We start from the raw sequence: 14,016 nt of genomic DNA, 5'->3' as shown, positions 1-14,016 counted from the left end.
ACTGTGCTGCTTTGAATGAAGAGACAGATGTTTAATTTTGTAGTCATCCAAATGATAGGACCATTTTATAATACGCATTTGGAGGTTGTCATGATGGCATGGCAGTTTAGCACCATACACATACAGTTCCAACAATCTGGGTGCAAATCTGATCATGATCATTGCCTGAATGGAACTTGTACGTTCTCCCTGTGGCCATGTGGGTTCCCATTGATTTCTCAGGTTTTCCCCAGATCCTAAAAAAGGTGCTGCTTAGCCCTTAGTGTTGAAAAGGGGAAATGAATCCAAGGTAGGATGGTCAGGCTGAAGGGAAATAAAGGAAGTGGTTCTGACAGTATTGCTCTACTGTGAGCTGGTCAGGGATAAATGGCCTCTTTCTGTGTGTAGTAAATAAGGGTGACATTATTTATGAATCCTAGAACAATACAGTATACGCCCTTCAGTGCTCGATGTTGTGCTGACCTAATTAATCAGTGTATTAATATAATATATTTGATATACCTTACTATAGATTATTGATCTTGATCTGGCTGCAAAGGAGCAGGTTATCAGGTAGAGAGTTGACCTTGAGAGGAAGTCAGCAATCATCCTTTGGTACTCTAGTGCGAATAAAGGCGCTCACGACTCGAGGGAGAACATTAATTGGGTACAGTTGAACAGCACGGGTTTCATGGGCCCCAGGTCCTTCAATGTGTTTTATTAGCTTATGATAAAGGGTGGGGTTTTCAGAAGTGCTCTGGGTTTAGGCAGGGAACTTGGGTTATATATGTGGGTAGATGAGGGCAGAGTCTGGGGGAGGAGCCAGCCATCTGCACAACCCATCACCAGTGAATCTCAGTTCACAGCAGGTACTTGTTATGATATCCTGTCATTCAAATAATATTAGAAATGATTAAACAAAAATTTCAGACCAATTTAATCATAAATAATGCATAATGTGAAGGAGAATCAGAATAAAATGAAATTTAAACAATTTTCCATGAATGTTACCTTCAAATTTCCCATTTTTTTAACAAAACAAAAGATAATTTTAAATTAAAAAGCAGGAGATGCTGAAAGTCTAAAAACCATGCTGGAAACATATACTGGGTCACTATTGGAAGGAGAAACATTTCAAGTCGAGATCTCTGTTTCTCTTTCCATGTTCAAAACAGTAAATTGGGCGGCACGAACTCATGGCCCGAAATAGCCTATTACCGTGCTATATGTCTAAATTTTATATAAATGGTCTTATTTTCTGTTGTACCTTCACTGCATCTTCTCCAGATTAATCCAAAGCATCTCCACTGCTCAGCTCTGTCTCTCTGAAGTATTGAACTTCAAAATTATCTCTGCTTTTTCCCCAAGAAAAGTTCAGAAACTACTTTTTATTTACAAAACGTTTCATTTTAGATACTTGTGCTGGGAGCATCTCTGTGAACCTCTTTCCATTACTTTGTAACTGTTGTAGCATATACTTTGTTGACTATCTTTGTTCTTTTCAACTTTAATGATCCAGCACGTTGAAGGACCTTGGGGCCCATGAAACCCATGCTGTTCAACTATACCCAATTAATGTACCCACTCTGTACACTTTTGGAGGGTGGGAGGAAACTGGAGTACTCATCAGGAGATCATGGGGAAAACATACAAACTCCGTACAGACAGTGACAGATTCAATCCTGGGTCACTGGCGCTCTAGTAGTGCTATCATCTGTGCTGACCACTCGCTAACCAGTTCACCCAATTAAATACCACCTTAATTTCCTTACAATCGATACAGTCTCTTAGCATAACTATAGCACTTCAGCCCTTGCAATATTTTTGGAAATCTCTTCTGCATTCTTGTTGGTGCCACCACCTCCTCTGCAATGTAGCCAAAACTGAATGCAATATTGCATCTGTAGTCTATCCAGTTTTATAGAGTTCTAGTATGATCTTTCTGCTTTTGTACTCCAATGATCAGCCAATGGAGGCAGCAAGCAAGCCTCAATCTCCTTACGCACCTGTTCTGCTAGCTTCAAGAACTTGTCAACCCTTGAAAGCTCGTAAAAGTAAACCTGTTGTTCTGCAGTAATTGAATCTTATCGGGCCAATCATTTTCCTTCGAACCAGTTTTAACTTTTCCTGGGATGTTGAATGAGTAACTGCCACAGAACCTCATAATATGAGGACATGAATAGGATCAGGAGTAGGCCATCTGGCCCTTCAAACCTGCTCTGCCTTCAGTAAGATCATGGCTGATCTAGCTGTGGTCCATTAGCCACCTTTTTCCCTTGATCCCAAATTCACATCAAAAATTCATCTGCAACTCAAACACATTTAATGAGGCAGCCTCCTCTAGTTCATTGGGCAGAGAATCCCACAGATTCACTTCCTACTGCGAGTAGCCGTTTCTCCTTATCTCTGTAATAAATCTAATCTCCTGAGTCTTGAGGCTACATCCTTCAGTTCTCATCTTACCTGTCAGTGAAACAGCCTCCCTGTTTCTATATTGTCAGTTCTCTTCATAATTTTACATATTTTTCTATAAGATCTTGCTTTATTTTTCTAATCGCCAATGGGTATAATCACAGCTGTTCAATCTCTCCTCCTAAATTATCCCCCTCATTTCAGGAATTGAGCTGCTGAAACTCCTCCATTACTTTCAAAGCCAGTATATCTTTCGCTGTGACTTTGAACTTAGTGCTGTTAAATGCTGTGCTGCTTGGTGAAACAGATAGTATGAAGCTTCTTGAGGGGGGAAGGTAATTTAGACTGCAGTCATTTTGATTTCCACAGTTATACCAGAAGTTGGTTTCCCATTTATTCTATAATAATGGTGAACACTGATGGTCTTGTTGTTTCAACCACAAAATATAGGCCAATCTGTTCAGTAGGCCAAAGTATAGGCCAATCTGTTCAGTAGACCAAAATATAGGCCAATCTGTTCAGTAGGCCAAAATATAGGCCAATCTGTTCAGTAGGCCAAAATATAGGCCAATCTGTTCAGTAGGCCAAAATATAGGCCAATCTGTTCAGTAGACCAAAATATAGGCCAATCTGTTCAGTAGTCTGTAGCTCCATTAATCATGACAATGTAGCAGCCTGTCCTCAGAGCATTCAAAATAAACTGATGGAATGTTCAGCAGTCTAATTACACATATTAAGATTCCAACAAAGAGGGTTTATAATATGAGGAAAGAAGTATACTGACCTTTACTCTCCCTTTGAATTTACAGTTTCACTGTGAAAGTTTCTGCAGCTGCGTTGGGCCATGGCATTCCAAATATTGTCGGTGAGCACATACTTGTATTGAATAGCAGAGATCAATCTGACCCACTCGGTGCAATTTTTTAAAAATTTCAATGATACAGCATGGTAACAGGCCCTTCCCAGCCCATGCCACACAATTACACCCAATTAACCTTTTAACCCCGTATATTTTTGAGGGAGGGAGAACCCACTCAGGAACAGAGAGAACGTACAAATTCTTTACAGATAGTGGTGGGTTTGAACCCGAGCTGCTGACGCTGCAATAGTGTTGTGTTCATTCTTATGCTAACTGGGCACTGTTGGTATCAAACACTCTGTTCAAGCTGGCCCAGGTTTTCTGTGGAGTCATGGTGGAGAAACAGGCCTTTCGGCCCAACTCATCCATGCTGATCAAGTTGCCTAAGTGACCATAATCCCATTTATCTGCTTCTGGCCCAGAACCCTCTCATATATCTGTCCAAATGTCCCTCTGTGCAGCTCATTCCAAGGATGAAATATTTTCCCCTCATGTCCCTTTTAAGTCTTTCCCCTGTCACCTAATCTAACACCTCTAGATTTACTCCCCCCCCTCTGGAAAAAAGACTGTGATTGGGACTCTGATCTCTGCCCTTCATGGTTTTATAATTCTCAATTATAGTCACCCTACAGCCTCCTACACTTCAGAGAAAAACAGTCCTATCCTATCAGCCCTCTCCCTAAAATTCAAGTCCTCTAGACTCGGTAACATCCTTGTCAATCCTTTTTGCACCCCTTCCAGCTTAATGATATCCTTCTGATGGCAGATCAACCAGAACTGTATATGACACACCATGTAGCCTCACCAACATCTTATACAGCTGTCCCAACTCTTGTACTCACTGGCCTGATTAATGAAGTCAAACACCTTCACCATCATGTCTACATGATGCCACTTGCAGGGAATTAAGTTCCTGATGTCACTCTATTCTAAAACACTGCCTTGGTTTATCCTGCCTTGGTTTAAAAGAACAGAGTTCAGCACCTTGCACTTAGCTGAATTGAACTCCTTCTGCCATTCCTTGGCTCAGTTGATCAAGATGCCATTGTAATCTTCGATAACCACCTTCACTTTCCACTCCACCACCAATTTTAGTGTGAGCTGAATTTAGTGCCACCTACATGCCTTCCTACTGATTAATGTAAATGATGAATAATAGTAGATATAGCTCCGATCCCTGTGGCTTGCCCCTAATTTGTAAAAGATCCACCTCCACTGCTACCTAATGATGAGTATCAACAAGCTAACTTTGTGTCCAGTTGGCCTGATCCCATGCGATATAACCTTCAGCACCAGCCTACCATACATGCCCTTGTCAAAGGCCTTATTCAAGCCCATATATTAAAAAAAGTTTACCATCCTGTCCACGTCAATCTTCATGGTCTCCTCTTCAAAAAAAAACTTAATCTGATTTGAGGGACATGACTTCAAAAGCACAAAGCCATACTGACTATCCCTAATCAGTCCTTGCCTTTCCAAATGCATGTGGATCCTATCTTTCTTGCGCACCATTGATGTTAAGGTCACTGGCTTTAACTTACAGCCTTACTTAAATAGAGGCAGGATTTAGCCACCTTCCAGTCTACTGGCACCTCATCTCTGGGTAATGGAGTATCTGTAGTCATAGTATTTCTCATAGTAGTGTCAGTCCTTATGCTCTGGGGCACTTGCTGGAGGGCCACTCCACAACTTCAAGTGGCACAAATTGACACTCTGCCTCCACACCATTCTGATGGCTCCTGCAATCAAAGACCTTTCCCACTGCCTCTAAGTATCTCTGATGGACACAGACTTGCAGAAACAGTCAAGATGTCTGTAAATAATTTGTAAATATTTGGAAGCATTTTTAAGAATTAGAAGAAATCCCATTTATTTTTAAAATACACATATAAGTTAGACACATTAATATTATTGAAAATAAAAACAAGCCATTGTGCCTGTGACCCCATTGCAATAAATGGGACACTCCAGCTGGACCACAAAGCTGAGGTCCAGACTGAGATTCAGTGTCTCAGAACAAGATTAGACTCTGTCACTGGACTCATTGGCAAACCTGGGAGAGCTATTATCTAATCTTCAGAAGATTTTGTACTTCCATGCTGCAGTCTGCAGGTTCTGAAGTCTGGAACATAGTGAATCACACACTGCAATAAACTAACAGTTCCCTGTGAGAGGATATTAAGTCATCTATGATTTATAAATACAGCCTGTTTGGATCCTTCCACCTCCCATCCTTGCCTTTATGCACAGTTGAATGGATTTGAACCTATTCTTTTTAAGTTCAAATCTGAATAAGAACATGATATTCTTCGTGATGCTTGTAATACTAACTTACACTTTTTCCATTTTTTTTCTCTTTGAAAGTTCTGAATGCTACCCTTCAGCTAGATAAACTAAAGCAAAAGGGAGGAATTGAGAGAACGTTATTCCTAAATTATCACCGGCCACAACATGCATTCCAATTAGTCCTGAGCAAAATGGAACACTCAACCCACCAGGAATTTGTTGTTTATCTCACAGTAAGTACCTACTTAAAATGTGTATGGCCAGAAGTGGTTTTTAGTGTGGTGTTGGGAGTTCAGCTACACAGACTAAACTAAGTCTAAGCTTTTTATTTAAATTTGAGGACATTGACTACATACTAGGGGCTATGATTGCATGGCTTTGGTTACTGCTTAGTACATTTAAGAATGGTTATAGTTGTGTGGACTTGAACCTAAATTAAGGAAAAAAGCTTCCCAGGTAGAATCATCTCTGCGTGGTTTGTCACGCTAACTCAAAACTGTCAAATTTCAAAATCTCAGACCCGGAGATGGTTTTAACCATCTGAAGTGCAAAAACTGAAAGGGGATACAAAAAAAACTTTTCATCCAAAGTGTGGGTGGAGTTTTGAATGCACCCATTGACTGAGAGGGGGGTGGAAGCAGAGACAGGGATAGAAAGCTATAGACTAAGGTCTGGTAAATCTGATTAGTATAGATGGATACTTGATGCTCTGCATTGACACGGTGAGCTGAAGCGTTTGTTTCTTTGCTGTATAACTCAACAACTTTATTGATGACTCTGTTTTGAATAGTAAGCCAGTTATGCAAACTGAAGCAAAAAGTAGGAAGTTTAGAGAACATCAGCCACAGCATACAATGCAATGAGCTTTTGGAAAGCAGGAATACTCCAAGCATCTGGAATGCCCAATGGGACATGGATGCATCTGCAAACACTAACAATAAATTTGAATAAGTTTTAAAAAGCACAAGAAGCATTACAAGCTGGTCTGATACCGCTCAAGCCTGCACGCATACATCTACGGAAATGGCTGCTTGATGACCTGAGATGTGGTAACCATTATGGATTAATTTTCTCTGGCCCTTTTTAGTTTTACTGAAAGCCCTCATTTCTGTATCAGAGCTACGCTGATACAAAAATGGAAAGCTTCAGTAAGTTTCAATGAAATAGAGTCATGGCCCTTCTGCCCAACTTTCCCTCACTGACTAAAATTTCCCAACCACAGGAGACTCACCTGTCTGCATTTGACCCATATCCTTCTAAACCCATCCTATTCCTGCATCTGTCCAAGTTTTATTTTATACATTGCAATAGTTCCTGCTTCAACCACCTCTTCCATACACTCACCACCCTCTTTGTAAAATGTTACCCCTCCAGTTCCTGTCAAAACTCTCCCCCCCCCTCACATTAAACCTATGCCATCTGGTTACTGATTCCCCTACACTGAGTTTTAAAAAAAAACTATGTTCACTCGATCTGTTCTTATTATTTTATACAACCCCCATCCTCCTGCGCTACAAATAAAATAAAGCCCTAGCCTGCTCAACCTCTCCTAAAGTTCAAGCCCCCAAGTCCTGGACGCATCCTTGCAAATCTCCTCTGCACCCTCTTCAGCTTAACAACATCTACCCTGTAGCGTGGTGACCAAAACATGAAGTGAATTAGAACCATTTTAGGGAAACCTGTATATTGCAGACTGATTGCTTTTGTTTCAGTACAGAAACAGATCTGTTTTTCTTTTTAAAATATTGAGTTTAATTTTAAAAATGCGCGCAAATACATCCAATACGTAAGCTGGAATACAAGAAAAGACAAATAATTTGTACATTTCAAATAAGACCTTGATCATACATAGTATAAATCGTGTGCACCCTTCCCAATCAAACCTGTAATATCAAAATATTACAAAAGGAAAAAGAACCCTCTTCCCATAATCAAACCCCCTCTCTCGAAACAAGGCAAACTTGCTTGTCAAATTTATTTATTTATTTATGTGTCTATTTATGGATTTATTTATATAAACAAATGCTCCTGAACAGTGGTGTCTGGACTCCAAATGTCATCCTTTGCTTATGTGTGTGTGTGTGTGTGTGTGTGTGTGTGTGTGTGTGTGTGTGTGTGTGTGTGTGTGTGTGTGTGTGTGTGTGTGTGTGTGTGTGTGTGTGTGTGTGTGTGTGTGGTGTGTGTGTGTGTGTGTGTGTGTTGAGGAGCATTTGTTAAATTATGGTAATACCCCATTGATGGGCCCACATCTTATAAAAGTTCACCTTTACATCTTTAACATTGTCTGATTTTTTTTCTAAATTTAGGAAAGATATAACCTCCCATAACTATTGAGTATGGGTAGTTGGAGTTCTTTTTTTCATTTCATCAGAATTGCCCGTCTCACTATCAATGAGGTGAAAAACTAAAATTTGCTTCTGAGATGGAGTCGATAGTATTTCCTCATCTTGAGAAAAACAAAATGGAGCAATTAAGGGACATGGTTCTAGTTTGACCTTAAAAATGATTGATAAAGTTTGAAAGTAACTTTTCTAAACTGGGACAAGACCAGAACATATATATCAATGAAACCTCAAAAATTTTACATTTATCACATAATGGATTAATATCAGAGTAGAAGCAAGTTAACAACTTTTGAAATATATGTTCTATGTATAACCTTAAATTGCAAAATAAAAAATCAATGTCGTGCTCAAAATGAGGATTCTTAATCAAATTTAGAAAAATATCCCAATCCTCATCTAGAAGTGACAAATCCAAGTCATGCCCCCACTCACTCTTCATCATAACTCGAGAAACTTCTCAAATCTATCAAATCATTAAATAATTGATATTGAGCCTCTATGAGAAAATTAAAAGTCAAAAAGTAAATCAAGAATGTTTGTTTCAGAAATCTTGGACTGAACAAAATGTCTGACTTGTAGATATCTGAAAAAATTAGAAAGTTGGTGAATGATCTGTTTAGATACCTTGGAATTTATTGAAGGAAGCATTTTTTGCAACATTTAATCAGACTAAAGTTCTATTATGGGGATGGTCACCCTTGTCTATTACTATAATAGGATGTATTAATTCAATTAGAATTAATATATTACCAAAATTTTTACATATTTTCCAATCTATACCAATTTTTAATCCCTAATTTTTTTTGGCTCACTGGACTTGTTTATTTCCTTGTATATAAGGCAAGGAAAACAATCTCATTTAAATAAAGAGCATCTTCAAAAAAAAACCATAAAGAGTGGAAGTTTGTCACTTCCAAATTTCAGATCCTATTGTTGGGTGGTCAATATATGTAATTTGCTTCTTTTCTTAAAATTTGATAAATTAGTTGCCTGACCTTCATGGGTGGAAATGGAACTGTGTTGTGCTGGACACAGCCAAGATAGACTCAGCCACCACATTGGAAGTCGCTAATGACTTGTTTTTATTCAAATTCAGCGCACACCCCTTTAAGGGCAGCATGAACTCAGTCACCTCGTGCATTGTGACATCATAATCGCTGCCCCAGGCGCGCGTTGGGCAGGAGACTCGAGGCAGGGAGAAAACATTGACAGCACCATCTTCCCATGGCTGCCCCGCCACGTGGCGTTACATGCGGGGCCAATTTTCCATGAGAGAGTGCGCTGCCACAACTGAATATTTCTTTTAAAAAACTAAAACATTTAGGGCCCTTTTTACCTTTTTTGAAATTACCAAACAATCCAATAATGAGACATAGATTGAGAATATGGGCACAATTTAGAAATTTTTTTGAGTCAATAGTTTTTCTCTCGCCATTCCTATTATAACTAATCATCTTTTTTTTTTAGCTTCTTTGTCAGATGCCTGATTTAGAGAGTGCTGTAGAGTGGGGATTAATAATTTTAAAGATCTTTTTATTCAAAATAATTTTGCTTCTTTTGAACAATTGAGGGAAAAATTTTAACTGCCCAGCAGATCTGTTTCTAACATTATTATTCAATCGCCTTAACGCGGCCCAGACCATTCGGTGTTTTGCAGCAGCGTAAAATCATTCAATAATATAAAAAATAATAACAATAAAAGTGCACGAAAAGTAAGGCGGTGTCTTTGGTTCATTGATTATTCAGGAATCTGATGGCAGAGGGGAAGAAGCTGTCCTTGTGTCGCTGAGGTCTCGTCTTTAGCTCCTGTACCTTTTTTCCGATGGTAGCAGAGTGAAGAGGGCATGGCCTGGGTGATGGGGGACTGAGGATAGAGGCTGCTTTTTTAAGATACAACCTCATAGATGTCCTCGATGGAGTGAAGTCTGGTGCCTGTGATGTCTCAGGCAGAGTTAACAGCCCTGTGGAGTTTATTCTCGCCCTGAAAGTTGGTGCCTCCATACCAAGCAATGATGCAAACCACCAGAATGCTCTCCATGGTACACCTTTAGAAGTTTTCGAGAGTCTTTGGTGACATACCGAATCTCCTCAAAAACCTCACAAAATATAGGTGCTGGTGAGCCTTCTTTGTGATTGTATCAACATGGAGGGTCCAGGACAGATCCTGGGAAATGGTGACACCCAGAAATTTGAAGTTCTTGACCCTCTCCACTACTGAGCCCTCGATGAGGACTGGGTCGTGTTCCCCGACTTCCTCTTGTAGTCCACAATCATCTCCTTGGTTTTGCTGATCTTGAGTGCAAGGTTCTTGTTGTTACACCATTCAATGAGCTGATCTAACTCTCTCCTTGCCATTTGTGATTCTGCTGACCAAAAAAAAGCTTGTGATTCATTTGATTTTCTTTTTTTCAAAAAAAAAGCTTGCATTTGCAATTCAGGCTTTGTGACAAATTGTCCACGTTATCCACCTGCTGCAAAAAGAGATATGAAGCACATTTGGAGGCTATTCTTCCACAAGAAAAAGGCAGCTGCAAACCCAATTATGCCACTCAGATCTGCCAATGCTTCATTAACCATAGCATTACATTCTTCCTGGCCATATCATGGTGAACAGCAACTAATGTGACAGCCACCATAGAGTGAATGGCTGCATTTACTGGATATTAATTCTTGAGACTTTACTTCACAGGATTCATGTTAGTATGGGGCTAAATGTGCCATGATGAAACCAAGCCACCAGCTACCTCTGATTTTTGACTGGATCTCCAACTATTTCCTCAGACTTTGTTTCATCTGGGATAATGCTGGAGGGGGAGGGGGAGGGATTGGGTGAGAAGCATGGTCCCAAAGGCAGGAGGTAATAGGTGGAGAACAGAGAGAGGGAACATCAGCAGCAGGAGAAGGGATAACTCAGTGAATAGAGGGAAGGGGGGTGGAGAGCTGAGTGAAAGAAGACAGGGGGAAGCAAAGGGAGGGAGAATGGAGAACAGATTAGCAGAAACCGGAGAAATTGATGTTATTGCCATCTGACTGGAGAGTGCCCAGATGGAAAATCAAGTGATAGTCCTCTAATTTACAGGTGGTCTTGCTGGGATGGTACATGGTGCCATGGCCAGATATGGGATTGGGGCAGAGAATTGAAATGGTTGGCTATTGGTAGATCCCTGTCACTGATGCAGGCAGAGCAAAGGTGCTCAGCGAAGCGATCTCCCAGTTTCTCCAATGTAAAGAAGGCCACAAAGGGAGCACCGGATGCAGTAGATCACATCCGCGTATACACAAGGGAAATGTTGCTTCACATGAAAAGCCTGTTTGGGCCCCAAACAGGAGGGAGGGAGGTGATGTGGGTGCATGTGTTGCTCTTCCTGTGGCCAGTAATCCAATCATCTGGGGAGACCCATTGTTTGCACTTGCTCTTGCCTCACCAAACTAGTTTCACCTTACCTTGACTCTATCTCTTCTCCCCTGCACAAATCCCTCCCCACCTACATCTGTGATACCTCAGATGTCCTCCATCTCTTCAGCGACTTGAAATCCCATGAGTGGATGACTCATCTCACTTCCTGCAACTCATGGGTACCTGCATGTGTTCCAGTTACACCTGCCTGTTTGTGGAGCAATCCTTGCTGCCACACTACACAGGCAAAGCCCCTCAACTTTTTGTCTGCCTTATTGACAACTACATCGGGGCCGCCTCATGCATTCATGAGGAGCTTATCAACTTCCTTCACCTTGCTGCCAACTTCCACCCCAATCTCAAACTCACCTGGTCCATCTCTGACAACGCATTCCCCTTTCTGGATCTCTTTGTTTCCATCTCTGGAGACGAGCTTTCCAACAACATATTTTACAAACCCTCCAACTCCCACAATGACCTCATACCCTGCAAAGATTCTATTCCCATCTTGTTACACCGCATCTGTTCCTAAGGGGTTGGACGGTTAGCGTAGCAGTTAGCACAATGCTGTTACAACGCCAGCGATCAGGACCAGGGTTCAAATCCCACACTCTGTAAGGAGTTTGTACATTCTCCCCATGTCTGTGTGGGTTTTCTCCAGGGGTTCTGATTTCCTCCCACCATTCGAAACATACCCAGGGTGTAGATTAAATGGGTGTAATTAGGCGGCATGGGATCGTGGGCCGAAATTGCCTATTACCATGTTATATGTCTAAAAATTTTTTTTTAAATTAGATGTGATCTTCCAGTCCAGATCATCTGAAATGTGTGTTTTCTTCCATAAACGTGACTTCCCCTCTACCACCATCAACTTGCATCTCCTCCAATTCTCGTTCATCTACCCTGGTCTCCTCTGCCCCCAGATGCAACACACACAGAATTCCCCTGTCCTTATCGGCCACTCCACAGACTTCCACATCTAACATGTTATCCTCCATAACTTCTGGCACTTACAGTACAAGATTCCACTTCCAGGCACATCTTCCACTCTCCTTCCTTCTCTGCTTCCTGGAGGGAGATCTCCCTCTTGCAGTCATTCCTCCCCACCCATCACTCACCAGACACCTTATTCTGTGGCCATAGGAAGTGCATCACGTGGTCCATACCTCCTCCCTCACCAGAGTTCAGGGCCCAAACAGGTCATTCAAGTGAAGCATCACCACTTGTGTATACGCAGGAGTGATTTACTGCATCTTGTGCTCCCTTTGTGGCATTCTCTACATTGGAGAGACTGGGCGCAGATGGGGGATTGCTTCTCTGAGCACCTTTGCTCTGTCCACATCAGCGACAGGGATCTCCCAGTAGCCAATCATTTCAATTCTGCAACCCAGTCCCATACTCGCATATCTGCCCATCGCCTCAGTACTTTCCCACCAAGACCACCTGTAAATTGGAGGAGCAGCACTCTACATACAGCCAGATGGAAGTTACATTGACTTCTCTGGTTTCTCCTAACCTACTCTCTATTCTCTCTCCCTTTGCTTCCTCCTTCCCTCTCTATTCCATGAGCCATCCCACTTCCTCTTGCTTGTTGCTATGCCCTCCCTCCCTTCTCCTTTGGAACCATGGTCCTCCTGCCACCCCTCCATCCCCTTACTGTTTTGTTTGGATGCATGCGGCCATTTTTCCATGCAATGAAGAGCTCAAGCCCAAAACGTTGGTTATGCATGTTTAATTTTGCTATATAAAGTGCATTGTTTGACCTGCTGAGATTCTCCAAGATTGTGTTTTTACATCAACCACGGTGTCTGCAGACATTTGGATTTTACTTGGTGTACTATCTCTTTAATTGTGGAGAATTGTCCTCGCAGAGTCCTTGAACAAAGTCCATGTTTGTACAAAGACCAAATAATAACCTTTTGGGAACAAGCTATGTCACCAGACGCAAACTTTGACTTTGACATGCTTTTACTCTAAAAGGATGAAGAGTATTTCAAACATTTCCATACTTCAGTAGTCATCAATGGTCAGTGTCCCACTGGTGGCAATGTGCAATATGAAATGTATTTTAATTATCAAGTTGCATATTATGGGCGGCAAGGTTGGTGTAGTGGTTAATGCGACACCTTTACAATGCCAGCGATCGGGAGCAGGGTTTGAATCCCATGCTGCCTGTAAGGAGTGTGTATGTTCTCCGTGTCCATGTGGGTTTTCCCCGTGGGCTACAGTTTCCTCCCACTGTTCTAAATGTACCGTGGTTGTAGGTTAATTGGGCGGCATGGGCTCATATTATGACTTTTTTAAAAGTTTTTAAAAAAAAGAATATTGACTTTGTCACCAATTTCAGTCAGTATTAATGTAAATGTTTCTATTATCTTTTTCAGGATGAAAGGGAATTTCGAGATAAATTAACACCAATCACTGTTAGCTTAAAGTACGGTTTGGATGAATCTTATTCTTCAGGAGATCTAAAACCAATTATTAACTACTACAATGAAACATTCCTTCAGAAACAGGTGAGAACAAACATGTATTATTTAGTTTTGTCTATTAGAAGATATATTGTGGCCTGTATGTAAAGCAATGCGTCAGTCTCTTTTGTTTGTTTTATTATGTTGTACATACACCCAACCCCAACCAACCAATTTTCCCCTGCAACCGCTGCAACCGTGTCTGCCTGTCCCGCATCGGACTTGTCAGCCACAAATGAGCCTGCAGCTGACGTGGACTTTTTACCC

At 41.2% G+C, this 14,016-nt stretch overlaps 1 protein-coding gene across 2 annotated transcripts in view; it reads left to right on the top strand.

The window, feature by feature from the left end:
* The window catches only part of itga8 (integrin, alpha 8), a 284,139-nt gene that overhangs the window by 146,933 nt on the left and 123,190 nt on the right, over positions 1-14,016 (top strand). For both annotated transcript variants that reach the window (XM_069914329.1, XM_069914330.1), the window contains exons 16-18: positions 3,201-3,256; positions 5,615-5,769; positions 13,663-13,794. In XM_069914329.1, coding sequence (XP_069770430.1) covers positions 3,201-3,256; positions 5,615-5,769; positions 13,663-13,794 — 343 coding nt within the window. The remainder of the gene's footprint in view (positions 1-3,200; positions 3,257-5,614; positions 5,770-13,662; positions 13,795-14,016) is intronic.

This window comes from Narcine bancroftii, chromosome 1, assembly GCF_036971445.1.
Source record: "Narcine bancroftii isolate sNarBan1 chromosome 1, sNarBan1.hap1, whole genome shotgun sequence".
NCBI classification, from domain to species: domain Eukaryota; kingdom Metazoa; phylum Chordata; class Chondrichthyes; order Torpediniformes; family Narcinidae; genus Narcine; species Narcine bancroftii.
The sequence above is the reverse complement of the archived record's forward strand: the minus strand, read 5'-3'. Positions and strand labels throughout refer to the sequence as shown.